Raw genomic sequence first — 19,853 nt, 5'->3', positions numbered from 1 at the left:
CCTGCTGGAGAAGTGCCAAGTGATCCCCCAACATGCGGTGGTACTGAGGTGGCATGGCCGGAGGGGTAGACTCGAAGGGGCGGGAGTAGCCTTTTCGGATTATCTGCAGAACCCACCTGTCCAAAGTGATGGTGTGCCAGTGGGGGAGGTGATGGCAAATCCTGCAGCCCACTGGCGTCTGGTGGGCCTGAAACACTGGACTGGGAAGGTTTTGAGGCGGCGGTGGAAGGAGCGGTGGTGGATTGACCTGCCCGCTGTCCTTGGGACCCACCACGTCGGGTCCCATGTCCGCGGCTGCGCTGAGACTGCGGCTGCTCAGACCTGCGGGTCTGAAAGGAACGCAATTGGGCGCCTCGACCCTGACCTTGAAAGGAGCGAAAAGCGGACCCCGAGGGAGTGCGAGTGCTGGCGAGAGCCAAGGACTGGGCCGTGGCCCGAGAGTCCTTAAAGCGTTCCAGGGTACTATCCGCCTGGTCACCAAAGAGGCGTGTGCCATCAAAGGGCAAGTCCAACAAAGTGTTCTGAACATCCCAGGAGAAGCCAGTTGTTCTGAGCCAAGAGTAACGTGGAGCACCACCGTTGAGGAAAGTGCCGTGCCAAGTGAATCAGCTGTGTCAAGTCCACAACGGATAGTGAATTTAGCCGCATCTCTCCCCTCGGTAATGGCATGGGAGAGCACAGCCCGAGCTTCCACAGGGCAATGAGGCAGCACCTGTGGCACCTTGTCCCACACAGAATGTGAATAGCGGCCCAACAGGCACGCAGTATTCACCGTCTGAAACCCGGAACTAGCAGAAAGGAAAATCTTTTTCCGAAACTGCTCCAGTTTCTTAGATTCCTTGTCCGGAGGGCCAAAAGGGAATGTGCTCGGCGAGGCAGAGGCCTGAACAACCAGACTCTGCGGCGTCGGGTGCTGTGTAAGAAAGCTGGGGTCGCCCAGCACGGGGCGATGGCGGCAGGCCACACCCTTATCCACAGGAGCCCCTGTGTTGGGTTTGATCCAGGTGCTCAACAGGACATCAGTAAGTGCGTCGTTGAAGGGCAGCAGTGGCTCCGCAGAGGAGGACGCTGGCTGCAGTACCTCAGTCAGGAGATTGGTCTTGACAGTTACAGAAGGGAGCTCGAGGTTAAGAGCCTCAGCCGCCCTATGCAACACCACAGAAAAAGTCCCATCCTCCTCCATGGCAACGGAAGAGGGGGACAGTGTACCGGGATGTGGAGAGAAATCCAGATCCACTGGACCTTCCATATCACCTTACCATTCTGGCTCATCCTCGCACTGAGCTGCGAGAAGGTCTTCGACCCCTCACAGTACTCCCCTTCGTCCACCGGTTGTTGTAGAGGCGGGTAAGGACGAGGTGTCCGGGGGAATGGGATAAACTCTTCACCCAGAAACGGAACCGGGGGGTAAAAGATCCCGGGTCGGCGCTGTACGGCACAGCCGCGCCCGGTGCAGAGGCCGGAGCCAGAGGCGGGGCCAGAGCCAGGGCTGGAGGGCCGAAGCCGGAGGCGCCATAGCCGGGCCCAAAGGCGACGGCATGGGGCAGAACCACCCAACGGGTCCACAGGGCCCAAAGGCGCTCCTGAGGGACCTGAAGGGGCAAACAAACGGTTCATGGCAGACAGGAAAGCCTGTATTTCGTCCGGAGTCGCGTGCAGGCCCGGAAAGGGCGGGTAGGACGCAGGCAACAACGGAGGCTCCATCGGAGCCACGGGGGAGTGACCGCCCGCCCCCTCCACTGTGTCCCATGACCGGTGAGGGGTAGACAAAGAGCGATGCCGCTTCTTCGACTTTTTATGGCGCCGTGACTTACCTGTCCCTGAGTCCAACGAGCGATGGTGACGGCTCCACGACCAAGCCCTCACCCTCCCACGGGAGCCGGGCCTCGATCGACGCAGAACCGATTGCCGGACCTCCAATAACTCTCGGGAATGCTTCCACAAAGCTTTCGCCTCCATGGCCCAACAATCAGGGCACGCCTCGGGGTCATGGGTGTGCCCCAAGCAGGAGAGACACACGTCGTGCGGGTCCGCTACCGACATGTTCCGACGGCAAGCTCTACAAGACTTAAACCCGGGCATCCCTACAGCACCAGGAGTCGAGTACTCAACAAAACAAGAGAAACAAGTTCTCAGAAACCAAGTTAAAACATTAACTAGGGGTACTGCTCTCTCTCGGATCTGCACTTGCTGGCGCGGAAAAAATAAGAACTGACTTCAGCGTGCGTGGGCGCGTCAGTAGCTCCGACGACGTCATCTCGGCGGTTACGACGCCACGGACGTACGCGGAGTCGCACGACGATGCCTACCGACGCGCAGAGATACCGCTGACGAAATCTTTCCGGATCCAGTCTGACGCCTGGGGATATTCTAAGGTAAGGACTCTATCACTAATGTGTCTCTTTCAGATACCCCGGTACACAGGGAGCAGTCCACAGGGGGGTCTATAATGTCGCTGGGGTAGGCCTCAGGTGATATCAATGTGCTGGTGACACGTGCAGCTAGCAAGGAGCAGGCTCCAGTGGAGGGTTCGTAGGGCCCAGTCTATGCGGGTCAGTCCACAGTGCGCAGGGGAGCCCACACCCCTACACCTCACCTAGACAATGCATCAACGTCGCAGGAGCCCAACAGGAAGGCGGCGTGGGTTAGGCAGGGAAAAGTGTAAGGTCGCACCCATCTGCAGACCCTGCTCACAAGCCGGATCTCTGCGTGACGCAGTTAGCCCCTCCGAGTGCCAGTAGGTGCCAGGCCCCCCCTGGGATCACCGCCAGCCGCCCGGACGTGTCCTCCGGTGCAGGGAAAGGCCGCTGCGTCAGGAGATCGCAGTAGCTGCTGTTCACGCCGGATCGGCTCTGGGGGAAGGGTAGGCCCAAGATGGCAGCCGCCGCAGGCGAGGGCACCGGAGTAACCCTTATCCCAGCTGCATCCCGGGCACAATGTAGCCTCACACAGGGCCAGGCGCTCCCCGCAGGCCAGCAGAGCTGTCAGTGGGGCCTGTAAGGGTAAGTAGCGGCGTGCAGTGCTGGAGGAGGCCCAGGGCAGCAAAAGACAAAATGTCGGCCGCCGCGTCCGGCCATTGGAGTCAAGAGATCCGCACCCCCACGACGGGACGCCCCAGGCCGCCGTCCGCTCTCCAGGTGGTGCCCCAACTGTTCTCCCGCCTTTGCGCCCCGATCTGCAACGCCGAGAGCGTCCCAACTACTCTCTGTAGGCAGCTAAAGGTGGCAGCTTACGGGAGCTCTCGCAGCGCACGTCTCACACCATTCGTGTCGAGACCTCCCCCCGCCCCCCCGTAGCAGCTTTTTGTCTGACTTTTTAATGATTCAATCATCATAGCTGCCCCCTTTTTCCTCTGCTCTTTGTAATGTTCCCGGAACCACTGGTGAGTGCAATACGTCATGCAAAGAATATCTCTGACATCACTATCCAGGCTGGGGAACTCAAACTTGTGCTTTATACGGATGACACCCAACTCATCCGCGGGGTTCAGTATCTTCTATCCCGGCTTTCATGACAACTATCTCAGACTTCTCCATCTTTTCAGATTATCGCATCAATTGGTCAAAGAGTGAGGCTATCCCTATGACTTCCTTCGCGACGACCTACTCTATACATGGCCTGCTTTTCTGCTGGATACAGACTAAGATGAAGCATCTTGGCATTTTGGTGAGTAAGGATTTGCGAGTGATGGTCACAGAGAACGTAGAAGCAAATATTGACCAATTGAGCACAGACTTTGCTGAGTGGAGCAAACAGTAGCTCTCAAAGAGGGGCGGATACAGACTACTAAAATGGTGACTGCTCCGTGATATAATTGTTTTCAATATGCTATCAATCCCAGTGCCATCCAATATGCTCGCTTCATTGATCAGTGCATCAAGCGCTATATATTTGCAAGGTGTGAGAAGTTGGCCTGATATATGATGTCACTAGTTCTAGTGTACACCTTGTATCAGTCCAAAAAACACTTATGGTGATTGGTTGTAAAGTCAACCTTATAGACCAGCTATCCTAGTGGTAGCATGGACAAGAGCAGTCTTAGGCTAAACTCTGTATGGCATGTGAAGCCAGCTGATATACCATTTGCAATCCCTTGAATACCAAATGAAAGGACACCACAACAGATATATTATAAAAATAGAATGTATTTATTCTAGTCAAAATACCCTCAGCACTCTTTATGAGATTCGAGGTAAGTACAACACAGTCTTATTTAAGCATACATAAGTCACACAGGTAAGTAATACAGTTAGGCCCTGGGGGCCACGCAAACCATATACTAAGTAAGTGGTATAAGAACCACTGTCACGAACACAGGTTAGGCCTAGGCCTAGGGAATCGCTGGGGCTACACTATCCTATCAGTTGCTAGGCAGTGGGAGACCCACGGGATTCAGGTGCAGAGTGGAAACACTCACGCGTAATGCGTATAATCGATAGAAATAGTAGTATTTAGAAATTAAGAGTTTTAGGACACTTCGGAAGGAACTAGGAGATAGAGACTTGGAAACTAGACACTAGGATAGTCAATACCCTTGTGAGCACCGGAGTACTCAAAATACCTAGCCCACGGGCTGCGGATGCATAGGTGTGAACTTGCGTCGGGTTTCGTCGTTGACTCCTATGGATGCCTGAAGAAAAGATGCTGACAGGCAGTCAGTGAAGAGTGTCCGGTGGATTCCAAGGATGGAATCAAGAAGGAGGATACCTGCAAGCAGAGGGGACAGAGTCTAGGTCACCAGCCAGGAGCCGAGAAGGAACCAGGAAGGAACCAGGCGATGTCGGGAAGATGCAGGTGAAGAGGTGAAGCTTGTCGCAGCAGCCACGGGTACCAGGAGGCGTCGAGGACGACCAGAACCAGGAGGCGAGCTGTCCCACAAGGGCTCTTGCTGTCGGCGGCGTCGATGTCGAGTTGGGACACAACAAGCCTTGGCAAGCGCAACCCACGCAGAATGAAGGATTCGCTTCTGTTGCAGACCAGGAAGGCCTGAGGTGCTTCTCTTTCACAGGGAAGCAAGGGCCAGTCTGGAGGAGCCAAACCAGCGGTGGAAAGTCAAAGGTTCGTCGTCGTAGAGGTCACTAGCCAACGGGCAAGCAACCGGACAGATGCGTAGAGCGGGAAAATGCAGAAGGGCCCCACGCAAAACTCGTGGAGTGTGGAGGGCTGATCTTCGGTGCAGATGGTGCTCAGGGTTGGGGCATCTCAATCCCCAGAGCACAACTTCAAAGATGCCTCAGAAGCTGCGCTGGAAGCAAGTAGCCAATTTTCCCAGGTAGCCGGTCCCACGTCTCTCGTCGCCTCCACAGATCTCAGCTTTGCTGTGGATGTGAATCAGGGTCGGAGAAGTCTGGAAGTCAAGGCGCTGGTCGGGCTCTGCAGTCGGTTCCTCGTAGAACGTTGAGCAAAGCAAACGGCAGGTCGCTTGATGGTGCCTGTTTGCACAGGGTGGCCACTCCTTGGCCACAAGGGAGATTCTTCAGTCTTCTTCCGTAGTCGAATGTCGAAGGTCCAGAGTTTCTGTTCAAGTTTCAGTTATCAGGATAATCCAAAGTCCTAGGGACTCAGCTCCCACTCTTATACTAATCTGGGGGGCTGGGTTACCTGCTAGGTCCCTCCTATGGGTGGGACCAGGGAGGGGGGTGGTTACACCCCCTTCCCTTTGTCCAGTTTCGCGCCAGGACTGGGGCTGGAGTGCCCCAGCACCGGTTTGAACTGGACTATGCATGGGACACCTTGTGTGCCCCAGGCAGTGTCTCGTTTCATTCATCCCTCCCTGCCCCAATACACTAAGGCCTGTCTAGGATGGTGCTAGCACCTCCCAAGGCAGGAAAACTATTGTCCAAGCCTCCCTCGCTGGAAGGACTCCTAGCAGCAGGAGGTCAGACTCGTGTCTGTGGCAGCAGCATCCATTTTGTGATGCTGAGGCTCTGGTTAACTTTAACCGGGTAGTAGGACTTCAACATGTCTTCTCCCTCTAGAAGGGAGGAATACTATCCTCATCGCCAGAAATGGGGTGGGGTTAGTATTCCAAAGTGTTAGACACCTTACACGACATGTTTCGATAAAGCCAAACCATAGTTACCATAACCGCGAGGATTATAAGGCACTTTAAGAGTATATGGTAGGCGATATCATAGAACAGCTATAAGGACATGGTTCCGAAAGCTGCAGACAGGCTCAGCTCATGCTAGAGCTTCATCTCACATGTTACCAAGCACTCTGCCTTCAGGATTGTTAAGGCCTGCCATAGGAGTGACTGATAGGTTACCCATGTGTCTATATATAAGGTAGGTATAGGACTACTACACCTAAGCAAGGGGTGATTACACGACATGCTGCAGCCCCTGGTAGGTCTAGGGTACACCTATGCCCTGGGTACCTAAGGTACACTGTACAGGGTCCAAAAAGGTGATCTTTACCAATTGGGTTATGCACCTAAAGTACATAGTGTGAATTTAGAGAGAGAACAGCTGGGCTGTGGGTCTGATTAGCAGGCCCACAGCCACATCTAAGTCGAAAACCAGTGAAGCAAAAGCAAAAAGTGGGGGTGAACATAGAAAGCAGACCCTACTCTCCTACACAAGGTACTATGCCTCAACAGTCATGTGCAACGGTGCATGCTGCTACCACGTCTGGAGGTCTTCGCTATCCAACCAGAGAGTTGTACAATATGGCATAGCACTGTTTCCAATAACATACCAATTAACATACCACTTTTACTCTGATTTGGAAACCCCAGCGTGGGATCTACTGGAACGTCACATGCAATAGGGCGGAACAGGCCCCTCAGTCCTTTACTGTAAATCAACCACTGTTACACTAGACTCTAACCTGATCCTGCATGGGTCGTGGATAATATGGATTGCATGACATAAATCCCTGAAACAACACTCAGTTATACATTTGAGTTGACATCTAAGGAATAATTTGGAGATCCACATCTCTGGTAAACCCTTGAATTTGCCGATTTGGATTACGTGTGCTGTCAGGGAGGCGTAGTGAAATCTTTTGAAGCTCTACAAACTGAATCTCAGTTGGGCCTTTTACAATTATGTGCTCCTGAAAAGATGTCTTACAGGTAAATTGAACAACTCATCTTTCCCACTAGGTTGCTCCGCAATTCATGATTACCTGGCCAAATGGTGCACGGATAAGAACCTGTATCAGGGTATGGGTCTTTAAAGGATATTCTGTATTCCAAGTCGACCCTGAACCACCTTTGCAGGCTGTGGCAAACTCGCCTCACCAAAGAATACTTGGAAGAGGACTGGCAAGAAAATGATGCTAGTTCATAACAAGGGCTTACAGGAAGCCTTAATGAAGTTCAGCTGCTACAAAAGTTTACATAACTCTAGCATTTGTCCCCATACAAACTTCAAAGATCTCGGGCTCTTCGGTTTATGTGTTTACCATGGGAGAAAGGAGGATTTTCGGCTCCGGATTTTCGTAGTTATTATTGGGCAGCAGCTCTGCAATATATGAGGATACTGGTAGGGTCGTGCTCCGGGGAAATGGAAAGGGAAAATTATCTCCCGGACGTTTATAGATTATTATTGGGTCAAAATGCTGAATATTGTTTCTTTAAATTTACAGAGCCCAGCTATTACAAACGTACAAAATTTAAGACGTTGATAGCTGCCTTTAAGATTTGGGGGGGGGGGGGGGGCTTAAGAAGAAGATTGGATTAGGGAGGCTTAATTTTTATACAGTTTTGTTTAAAAACCCAACGCTTCCCGAGTTATTTTCGGATGAAACTATGGCTGGATGGGCTATTAAGGGTATCCGCCAGGCTGGGGGTATAATAGAAAAGCAACGGTTTCGTCAATTCAAAGATATACAGAAGGATTTTGGGTTGGAAAGTTGCAATTTTTTTAAGTATTTACAGCTTTGTAGCTCTTTTTGTAAGAAAATTGGTGGGGCATGCAGGTTTGCTAGTAATTGTATAATTGATATCATGCAAAGGGCACTAAGGGAGCGATTAAGTTAATCTATGCAGAATTGATTAATCTGAAACAAGACAACCTAATTAAACATGAGGGTAAGTGGGCGGAGCGTGTGGGGGCCGCCCCTGGAACAGTTGTGAAATCCTTAAAGATGGGTCAGTTAGTTCTATTTTTGGCCGGGCTTCAGGCACAACATTTTAAAACTGTTTTTTCTTTATATTATACCCCGGCCAAAATAGCACAATGGGGCGGTTCAACAGGGACTTCATGCCCACGGTGTGGGGGACTGGAAGCGGATCTGGTGCTCATGTTCGCTTCTTGTCCTCGGCTGCAGGCATTGCTGGATTTAATTACGGAATATTTAGACCAAATACTCGGGGTAAAAACAATATTAACCCATGAAATTATTTTGTTAGGATTAAGTGGTTCAAATCAGGATGAGACTGCTTATCAATTTATTTTTATTGCTATGGCGGTCTTAAGGATTAACATTGCCTCTGCCTGGTTAGATCCCCTCCCCCCCACATTTCAGCAATGGTTAGCTCCATTACTTTCCATATATACAATAGAAAGTGCAATTTATGAAAGGAAGGGAAAAAAAGCGAAATTATTGGGTAAACATATATGGGCACCCTTAACAAAATGGAAGGAATCAATATAATTTTACCTACCCGGTGTGGGAAGATAATGCTGGTTGCTAAGAACTGTGAATCTGGGTTTCCTCAAATGCCTCATGGGAGGGCTTTTTGTGCTTTTTTTTTTCTTCTTCCTTTTTTATTTGTACTTGCTGTTAATTGTATGTTTTTTTCCTGAGATCTGTTTTCTGCCTCAAGTAGCATAATGTTTGTGGATATTATTTGCTTTATGATATTATGTATCTGTACTGATCTCCCATTGTGGGAAATGGGGGATAAAAATCTTAATAAAGATATTTTTTTAAAAAACAAAAAAAACGTCAAAGATCTAAATTGCAACCAATAGCGCAATGCTGGAGATGTAATCACCAGTGTGCCGATATAGTGCATATTCTGTGCTCCTGTTTGCATGTGTAACCTTATTGAGGCAAGTCTGGAGCCAACTGCAATCTACCAGTGATATTTCCTTTTTACCTTCGGTGGAGCTTGGACTCCTCCATGATATGCAAGACATTGTGGTCATAATTAACCACACACAACAATGGCTAGCCATGGCACTGGGAGTGGCCAAGCTATGCAGCTTCCCCTACTGGAAATCTCCCAATCCCCCAACAATAGACAAGTGGCATGATAACATGGCAATAGTAGCTTCAAATAAACAAGTGGTCTATTGGTTAAATGACCAATTGGCTAAATTTGATGAGATCTGGGGCACTTACCTCACATGACAATGTAACATATCTCATAGTCGCTTTGCCGTTCTGGAAGGCAACTATTCCCAACCTTTTAATCGAATGATACTGGTGGATCTTGAATCCGGACTGCTTGTATTCTCATGTTACAGCATATCTCCAGGGCTGTCGCTTTCTATCGGTCATGAAACGTATTGCTAGTATTAAATGGTGATACCTCTCGTATTTACAGGAGGCAATCTTGTTTATTTTTCTTCCTAGAACGCTAATATTTATTGTATTATTTAGTTAGCATATCTTGTGTGCAGTGTATGCTTGTTAATATACACTCAAAATGTAATAAAGAATTTGAAACTCAAGATAGATGGGGGCAAAAATTCCACTGTGGCACATATTAAAACAAACAAGATACTTGCCTTCGGTAATGCTTTTTTCTGGTGGATACAGTATCTACCTGGGGATTCCTCACCTTTTGAATTACCCCTGCACCAGCATTCCAAAGAAACTTTTTTCTAGCTCTCCCACGTCGACAAGGACATCACAATGGCACGGCTCTGCTCGCGACTCCGTGTGACGTCACCGGGGCCACAAGTAGACCCCGTCGGCGAACGGGTGTACCGATAAATAATTGGAGTATACACAGTACACAATATATACATAAATACACACAGCATAAAGAGAAATAGGAAAAGCTAAAGAAACTAAGCATTTCCTAAACATCAATAACACAGCAATCAAAAGACATAGGGAAACAACCATGTCAAATAAAGAAAAACTCTTTTGATATATGAAGGTGGACAACGGGGCTGAGGGTGGGTCAGTGAGTAATCCATAGGCAGATACTGTATCCACTAGAAAAAGCGTTACCAAAGGTAAGTAATTTGTTCTTCTGATGGATACATCTGCCTGTGGATTCCTCACCTTTTGAATTTAATTCCACAACAGTCCCACTACCGGAGAAGGGTGCTCACCAACTCATACCAGAAAATCCTGCAGCACTGACCGTGCAAAATGGCCATCCCTCCTAACCTCCGAATCCAAGCAGTAATGCTTCACAAAGGTGTGAAGGAAGGCCCAAGTTGCTGCCTTACAAATGTTAACACCAGGAACACCTCTAGCCAAAGCAGAAGAAGAAGACTTAGCTCTGGGGGAATGACCTCTAATACCTTTAGGCGGTTCCTTCTTGGCCAAGGCATAGCAGATCTTGATGCACAAGATGATCCACCTGAGAGAATCCACTTGTGAACAGCCTTGCCCTTCATACGTTCAACATAGCCCACGAAGAGCTGACCTTCCAGTCTCAGAACCTTGGTTCTGTCCAGAGAGCAACTGACAGCTCTCTTAGGATCCAGGCGATGAAGTCTCTCCTCCTCCTTGAAAGGGTGAGTGGGTGGATAGAAGGTAGGTAAGGTAATGGATTACCCTAGATGGAAATGAGTAACCACCTTAGGCAGGAAAGCAGCCCTGGTCATGAGAACCATCTTTTCTGCATGAATGGTTAAAAACGGAGGTTTGGAACTAAGAACCTGAAGCTCACTTACCCTCCTGGCCGAGGTAATAGCGATCACAAAGACTGTGTTGAAAGAGAGAAGAATCAATGGACAACTATGAAGAGGCTCAAACGAGAACCCATAATGAAAGTGAGCACAAGATTTAAATCCCACTGGGACGTCATACGGAGTCGTGAGCGGAGTCGTGCCATTGCTACGTCCTCGTTGACATGGGAGAGCTAGAAAAATGTTTCAGTGGAATGCTGGCGCTGGGGTAATTCAAAAGGTGAGGAATTCACAGGCAGATGTATCAATTAGAAGCACATTTCACAAGTGTAAGAGTACAGTGATTAAGGCCACTAGGTACTGCTTTTTTTTTTTTATTTGCATACCTGGCTGTATGATTTTAACAACCTCACAGACAGGTTAACAACTAAACTTGCCTCTGTATGTTTAATAAATCTCCATACACTGAAAAATGACATGCAAAAACTATACTTCGAAATTGAATTTCACATCATTCATCAATTTATGCTTACATTACATATAAATAATAGAACCAAAAAGAAATAATTAAAAGGTTTCTCGATTTTCTGTGCCTATGAAGATAATATATATAACACAATATTTACCTTTGAAAAGTTGGCTATGCGGAATGGAGGCGGTAATTCAACAGTGTCGCTGAACAAGATGCGATATGTGGCACCTCGCAATGCAATTTCCACTCTTAAGAAAAAGCAATTTCCCTGGGTGTCCCTTTGATAAAAAACAAACTTTTGTCAATTAAACTTTCATTGCAATTAATTATACAATTAGCAGAAGAGAACATTTACAGAAGTGAGATAACTATATGACATTTTCTTCTCGTTTACTGTAGATTAACTGACCAATCCATTCTCATGTACTTTATCTGGTAGATACTCTATCTAGCCGCAGATTCCTTATCTTAGAATTATCCCCAGGCATCCGACTGAATCTGCAACTTTTTCGTGAGCAGTACCCCTGCCCGTCAGTAGGTGACGCAGTTCGGCTCTGCGCGCAGATTGTCGGCATCGTACGTGCCGGAAGTGATATAGGCGCCACCCTAGCGTGCTCATGTCAGTTTCTTATAGCGACTTTCCACGCCAGGAGTGCGGAGCCACGAAGAACAGTAATTATTGGCTTGGAAAACTTGCGCACTAAAAGGGGTAAAACCCCGTCCCTAAAATCTGTTTGCAGAGCGGGGAGGATGGGTGGGTGGGTTAGGAATCTTTGACTAGATAGAGTCTCTACCAGATAAGGCGTAACCAAAGGTCAGTAACTTGTTCATCGGATGGAGACTTATAGCCACAGGTCCTTTAGAATAGATGCCCAAGCAATACCTACCCAGAGGTGGGTCTGCGAAACTGTTTCACACCAAAAGGTACTGCAGGACCGAACAAGCAAAATGACCGTCCCGACGGAACTGACGCACAAGTTACTAACCTTCGTTAACGATATATTTGTGAGAAACATTAACAGTGATAGATTCCTTACCTTAGAATTACCCCCAGGCGTCAGACTGGATCCGGAAAGTTTTTTGTCAGCAGTACCCCTGCACGTCGGAAGGTGGCGTCGTGGTCGCCGAGATGACGTCACAGCAGCTACTTAGACGCAGCCCTGGCGTGCTGACGTCAGTTCTGTACACGACTTTCCGCGCCAGGAACGCAGAGCCATGCAAGATACTGACCACTGGTGCCTTGAAACTAGGGCCCTGAAAGGGATGACCTTAACCCTAGAAATCAGTTTGCAGAACGGGGAGGATGGGTGGGGCGGTAAGGAATCTATCACTACTAATGTTTCTTACAGATATATTGCTACCGAAGGTAAGTAACTTGTGCATCTGAAAGAAACACGTAGTGATAGATACCCCAGCAATACCAACCCCGGTGGTTGGTCTGCGAACCAAGATCACATCAGAAAGTCCTGAAGAACAGAACGGCCCAAGAAGCTGTGTCTTCGTACTTGGCTGTCCAGACAGTAATGCTTGGTAAACGTGTGCAGCGAGGCCCACGTAGCCGCCTGACAGATGCCATGCAAGGGAACTCCCCGTCCAAAAGCAGTAGTGGCTGACGTCGCCCTGGTAGAATGGGCGCGCAGCCCCACCGGAGGCTCCTTTTTAGCCAAAGAATAACAAGCCTTTATGCACAGAACGACCCACCGAGGGATGGTCTACTTGTGCCCGGCCTGACAATTCTTGGCGCCCACGTAGCCAACAAAGAGCTGGTCATCCACCCGGAACTGTTGTGTGCGGTTCAGGTAGAAGGAGAGCGTCCGTTTTAGGTACAGACAGTGGAGCCTCTCTTCCTCTTTTGAGGGATGCGGAGGCGGAAAGAAGGTGGGAAAAGTGATGGCCTTCCTAATATGAAAGGCAGTGACAACCTTTGGCAGAAAAGATGGACAAGTGCTTAGAACCACTTTGTCCGGATGGACAGAGAGAAAAGGAGGTTTAGAAGAAAGAGCCTGGAGCTCACTCATTCTTCTGGCAGAGGTAATGGCCACCAGGAAAGCTGTCTTTAAAGTATGGAGGCTAAGAGGACAGTTGTGAAGTGGCTCAAAGGGAGCACACATCAGATATGTCAGAACCAGGTTCGAGTCCCACTGAGGCATTATGAAAGGAACAGGAGGGAAAATATGAGTAATGCCTTTTAAGAATCTATTTACAACAGGGCACTTGAAAAGGGAAGGCTGATCTGGAAGCCGTAAAAAGGCTGAAATGGCCGACAGGTAGCCCTTGATAGGGCCCAGAGCAGAGCTCTGTTGAGCCAAATAAAGGAAGAATAGAAGGACCTCTGAAAGAGGGGAAGAAAGGGGATCCACAGCCTTTGCTGTGCACCATGCCACAAACTTATTCCACCGGCAGGCGTATACCGTCTTAGTGGAGGGACGCCTGGCTGCCAAGATTACGTCACAGACTTAAGGAGGCAGGTCAAAAGACGTCAACTTCCGCCACTCAATCTCCACGCAAGGAGGTGGAGACTGGACAGGTTCGGGGGGAGGACCGTCCACTGCCGCTGGGACAGAAGATCCTCCCGAAGAGGTAGTCAGATCGAGGGATCCACGCTGAGTAGCTTGGGATAAAAAACCCAGTCCGGGTCCACAAGAATGACTTGGGCCCGGTCGCACCTGATCTTCTTCAGCACTCTGGGTAGAAGTGGTATAGGCGGAAAGGCGTATAGTAGACCGCAACTCCACTCGCGACGAAAAGCGTCGCCTAGCGAGTGCCACCTTGGAAATTCCAACACGCAGAACTGATGACATTGCTTGTTCCCGTCGGTGGCAAACAGATCTAACCAAGCCTCTCCCCACTGCTAAAAGAGACCTTGCATCACGTCCGAGTTCAGACGCCATTCGTGATCCATCATGCACCAGCGGCTGCAGGGAAATGCCCTGATATTCCAGCCATGTCCAGAGGCACAGAGCCTCTTGACATAGGGTCCCGACCCCTCCCTGCCCTGTTTGTTGCAGTACCACATGGCGGTGGTGTTGTCTGTGAACACCTGCACTACTCTCCCCTTGACACAGGGAAGGAATGCCTTCAGTGCAAGCCGGATCGCCTGAAGCTCCAGAAGGTTGATATGGAGCCGGGACTCCGCCGGAGAGCAGAGTCCTCTGATCTCTGCCTCTCCCATGTAGCCGCCCCATCCCAGAAGGGACACGTCCGTCACAACTGAGTGTTCCGGTTGGGGAAGGGAGAGGGATCTGCCATTGACCCAATCGCGATTCGTGAGCCACCAGTGCAATTGTCGTGCAGTGCCCTCCGAGATCTGGATGTGATTGGACAGGTTGCCCCGATGCTGTGCCCACTGGAACTTCAGGTCCCACTGCAGAGTCCGCATATGCCATCTGGCATGATCCACTAACAGGATGCAGGAGGCCATCAGGCCCAGCAGCCGGAGGGTCATCCTGACCAAAACCAGGGATAGAGGCTGAAAGATCGGAATCATAGCCTGAATATCCCGGACTCGCTGCTCGGGAGGATAAACCCGAAACTGCGCCGAGTCCAGAACCGCTCCAATGAAGAGGAGCTTCTGAGAGGGAATCAGGTACGACTTTGGCACGTTGATGGAGAACCCCAGCAAATGCAGGAGGTCAGCCGTAGTCTGGAGGTGGGAGACGGCGGCCTGGGGCGAGCCCGCCTTCAACAACCATTCGTCGAGATAGGGGAAGACTGGAACCCCTGATCTGTGCAGATGAGCTGCGACCACCGCCATCACTTTCGTTAACACCTGAGGGGCGCTGGTAAGGCCAAAAGCGAGCACGGTGAACTGAAAGTGCTCGTGGCCTACCGTGAACTGCAGGTAACGCCGGTGGGCCGGCAGGACGGGGATATGAAAGTAAGTGTCCAGGGCACACAAAACCTGAGCAAGCATGAGCATCTTGAACTTCTCCTTCTGGAGGAAGAGATTGACGTTCCAAAGGTCTAAGATAGGACGCAGACCCTTGTCGGAGGTGGTGCCGGAGGAGGGGTCGACACTGGTGGAGGTGCTATGAGGTCAACCGGTGTCACCCGGGATCCTAGCCCGGATCCAGGGGGGTTCTGCGGCGCTGGGGCCGAAGCCAATGGCGGCGGCGGGCCGGAGCCGCCCGGCGATGGAAGGGCAGGACCCCCAGTCGGGCACGCGGGGCCCGTAGGCGTACCGGCGGGGCCAGATGGCCCAAAGAGTTGGGCCATGGCAGCAAGAAACTCTTACACCTGAGCAGGCGTCGCCGACGGACCCGGAATGGACGGGTAGGCCAACGGCGACGTCCCAGGCTCTGCCAGAGCCGCGGGGTGACACCACCCGCACCCTCAGCCACGACGAGCGAGGGAAAGTCGAGGAGCGACGACGCTTCTTCGACTTCGTTTTGGAATGCTTCGACTTACCTCACCCCGAGTGCGAAGACTTAGATCCAGAGGAAAGGTGGTGACGGCTCCGCGATGGGTCCCTCGACCTCTAACAGGACCGGGACCTTGAGCGACGCTGAGCCGACTACCGGACTTCCAGCTACTTTTGGGACCGCTAGTAATGTCTAGGAGAAGACTACTCTCCCAGACATTGACATAGAAACCCAAACAAGGGGCTGGGAAGTCCCTCAAAAGGAAGGTCATCCGGCGAGTGGTCGCAGGTGAAATAATGCTCCTATTATAAGTTCTTCTCATAGGCGTCTCTCTTTGCCTCTTTTGTATTGTAGTACAAGTCATTTGAGTGGTACTTTTTTGGAGTCAGCCCACAATGTTATTTTTTCCTTGTACACAACCAAAGTTGGGAACTGAGAGGGATGTTGTGCCTTCGGAATTTCTTGTTTGCATTGAAAATAAATTAAATTCTATTTTGTCATTACTAGAGAAATCTGTTTTAAGTTCTGACCATATATTGGAAATGATCTCTGTAATGTTGTTTGAAGAACAAAAGGCAACTAAGCTTGATTCTATTCAACCCAAGCCTACGATACATCCCCATTCGGAAGAATTGGTAAATGGAAGGCCTTCTTCATCTGTCCCCTTGAGAGAGTCGAGAGATGTTTATGTTCAAGCGTGAACACCTCTTTATCTGTTGCCTCCTAGTGATCACTTGTGTAATCTTGAAAAAGAGTTATGTTTAAGTACTCTATATGGGGAGGACGTATTGGGTCCCCCGCCGGAAAAGTCTATAATAAAACCTTTCCCTTTGTTTAATAATGGTAAAAAGGGGGGCAATAGAGAAATTGTGAAAATTAGGGGTTCTGAAAAACTAGGGGGTAGGGGAAAGGGGGAGGGAGAGGTTTTGACTGCCTCTACCTCCCAGGCCTGTTCTTCAGACCTGCCTGAGAAGGGAGGGCCGAAAACATGGAAGAGGGGATGCCCCACAACAAATTATAAAGGGGGGAAATATGAAAAAGAAACATAAAAAGTGGAGGCGATTTTCTAAATGGAAAACGTCAAAATTGCACTTTTCACGGTTTCTTGGAAGCCAGAGTGATTCTCAAGTATTAAAAGAAGAGGGAGACCCCAAACCCCTGTCTGATGAAGGTGTTCCTATGGAGCCCCACATAGTACATATGCCAATGGCTGGGGGAGAGGGGGTACCTGGAACAGGAGAATCGGTACTAAATTTGATGTCGCAGTCCACTCAAGTATCTCATACTCCCTTGATTAATGAGTTGGTCGATCACTTTGAAAGGGAACCAAACACGGGAGGTGGGACTTCTATGCTCCAGACTTGGTCTGGGGTCTCTGGGGTTGGGGTGGTTGGGAATCCAGAGGAGGTGTATCAAACACGGAGCATCAAGCAGGTTGGGTGGAATAGAGCTCATATATGGCATACATCTTTACCTATCAGAAGTTTAGAGGCCCCAATTTCCACGACGGTGCCATATTCGAACATTCAGCTCAACAATGGCTCATATGTTGCCAGTCGTGATAATAGGGTCCCTCTCTGGATCACCCCAAGGGATGCTTCAAAGAATCTCAGTATGGTGCAGAGTGCTCTATCCCCCATGGTGGATTTAGACTGGCTATTTGACAAATTAATTCTATCTGGTAAATCGAGAAACCATTCTTCGTCTATTCTCAGAAATAGAGGCATTAAGGTTGATATCAACAAGGGATATTTTAAACGTGAAGATTAATTTATATATTACCTTAATACACGCTCCCTCGTCAAGCACCAGCTTGACATCTTCCTCCTCCTGGTCACTGATAAACCAGACATCCTTCTGTTGACAGAAACCTGGCAGACACTCGATTCCTCCCCTGACATGCTAGTGGCGCTACCCTTTGACTATTAGATCATCCCTGAGGCGGAGTAATTAAACTGGAATCCGCTGCTGATACCTTCGTCTGCATGCTAGTTTATAGGCCCCCGCACCAGATGCCCCTATTTCCCCTATCGCTTAGCGAACAGATCGCTAAACTTGTCATTGAACACGCCAAAATCCTTCTCGTGGGCAATTTTAACTACTGGTATAATTTTTTTTTTTTTTAAACCGTTTTTATTGCAGAATCACAGGATCATCACTGTACATACATTACGGGTCTGCGCCTCAATCCCCTGTGCCAGATCTCCGGCAGGCTAGGATATCTTCGTACACAGCTTATTAGCCCACATCCCGGAGGCCGGGCAGCGTCAACAGAATGGACAGTGTCCCCGAACGATCTCAGCGGCTAATGACTTTGGCTTACTCCCAGGACGTCTACTTTCTGCTTTGAAATGTTTTCTCCCCCCCCCCCCTCCTCCCCAACAAAACCCATCCCCTAATCCGCTAACTACTGGTATAATGACCCTCACGAAGGTCCACAGTCTGCCGAGCTGACCGATCTCCTTACCAACCTGAATTTCACCCAACAGGTTTCCTCTCCCACCCATCTGAAAGGGCACATCCTAGACCAAGTCTGGACGAACTGCCTGATAATTTCTACACCCACAATCCTCCCCTGCATATGTTCTGACCACCATTTACTAAAATGTACGTTAGCACACCCTACCATTGAAAAAAAAAACATGGTCTCGGGCGGATTGGTGAGGAAATGGAACGCCATCAACAAAAAGGAATTTCTTGATACTCTGGTCAGCACAGCCCCGTCACTTGATTTCGGCATCAACATAACTGAAGCAAATCTTTCGAACTGGCTACTTGCGGGTAGCAACAAGCAAGCACCCCTCACAGAAGTTAAACTGGACCACCGCGCCGACGCCAAGAAATGGTTATCTCTTGAACTTAAATCACAAAAACTGGCCTTGCGCCATCTAGAGAGGCAGTGGTGACAGAAGTATTCCCCTGGTAAGAAACTTCTTTACACTACGGCACGGAAAGAATATATGAAGGCCATCCTCTCAGCCAAAGCTGCCCACTTCTCCTCACGTATCCTTAACTCTAATAAAACCTCCAAAGAAATCTTCACTATCATAAACGAGCTGTCCAACCCAGACAGAATCCTCCCAAAGGCTACTCCTACCCAAGCACTGTGCGATTCACTGAACAACTATTTTATTGAAAAAATCACTACCATCAAAGCTAGCATCCCTAAACACTTCCCCAACATGACCTCCTCCGCTATGTGCAGCAACAACTGCATGCTTAGCTGCTTCCCAACCATCAGTACCGAGATCTTTCAGGACCTCCCAGCTAAAGTCAAATCAGGAGCCCCCACGGACTGCTGCCCATCTCACATACTAAAAGACTGCTTCTCAACTTTTCCAGGCCCAGCCCTCGCCCTCCTGAACGATTCACTTTTTTCCGGCTACGTTCCAACAGCATTTAAGGAAGCCATCGTGGTTCCTCTCCTGAAAAAACCTGGAGCTGACCCTGCGATTCCGCTTAACTACCGTCCCATCTCCCTGCTCCCTTTTCTGGCGAAAGTACTAGAGGCCCATGTAGCAAGATGCCTGTCCAACTTCTTGGAAGATTCTAAATACCTCGACCCTCACCAGACGGGTTTCCAGCCTGCACATTCCACAGAAACTGTAATATTAGCTGTCCTGGACACTCTCCGTGATAAAGCTGACAGAACTCCCCTCAGGCACTGGTACTACTGGATCTCTCCGCCGCCTTTGACACGGTCGACCACACTATTTTGGTAGACCGTGTCAGTCAAGCTGGCATCCAAGGCTCAGCCGCTAGTTGTCTCAGTTCCTTCCTGGAAGACCGGTCGCAGGCCGTTCGCCAAGGCCATTTCATGGCCCCTAAACATAGAACTACGTGTGGTGTTCCGCAAGGTTCCTCTCTCACCCCTCACCTGTTCAATCTTTACATCCTCCCCCTGATCCAGTCCCTCAAAGATAGGAAGGTGACGGTCTTCAGTTACACTGATGCCCTGCAATTTTATTTTCACGGTTGACAACTCACCCAGCTCGATCATCGAATTTCAGGCCACCATGCTGCACATTCAACATTGGATGGACCACAACCACCTCAAGTTTTAAACCCTGGCAAGATGGAGCTAGTCCTTACAGGTGACAGACATAAGTTCAGGGGCCCACACTACTGGCCGTCAGAGCTAGGATCCCTGCCCACTCCCTCCTATTCGGCAAAAACACTTGGTGTCACCTTAAACAGCGACCTATCACTAAAACCACAGGTCGGCTCAGTAATCTCTAAATGCTTCTTCCAACT

The 19,853-nt window shown here is 49.6% G+C and overlaps 1 protein-coding gene across 2 annotated transcripts in view; it reads right to left on the bottom strand.

Moving 5' to 3' along the window:
• Positions 1-19,853, bottom strand: part of VPS13D (vacuolar protein sorting 13 homolog D) — a 2,738,381-nt gene that overhangs the window by 974,590 nt on the left and 1,743,938 nt on the right. For both annotated transcript variants that reach the window (XM_085608633.1, XM_085608634.1), the window contains exon 53: positions 11,393-11,516. In XM_085608633.1, coding sequence (XP_085464759.1) covers positions 11,393-11,516 — 124 coding nt within the window. The remainder of the gene's footprint in view (positions 1-11,392; positions 11,517-19,853) is intronic.

The sequence above is a fragment of the Triturus cristatus genome, chromosome 1_2, assembly GCF_964204655.1.
Source record: "Triturus cristatus chromosome 1_2, aTriCri1.1, whole genome shotgun sequence".
In the NCBI taxonomy this organism is placed as follows: domain Eukaryota; kingdom Metazoa; phylum Chordata; class Amphibia; order Caudata; family Salamandridae; genus Triturus; species Triturus cristatus.
Note: the sequence above shows the minus strand (reverse complement) of the source record. Positions and strands in the feature narration are given on the sequence as shown.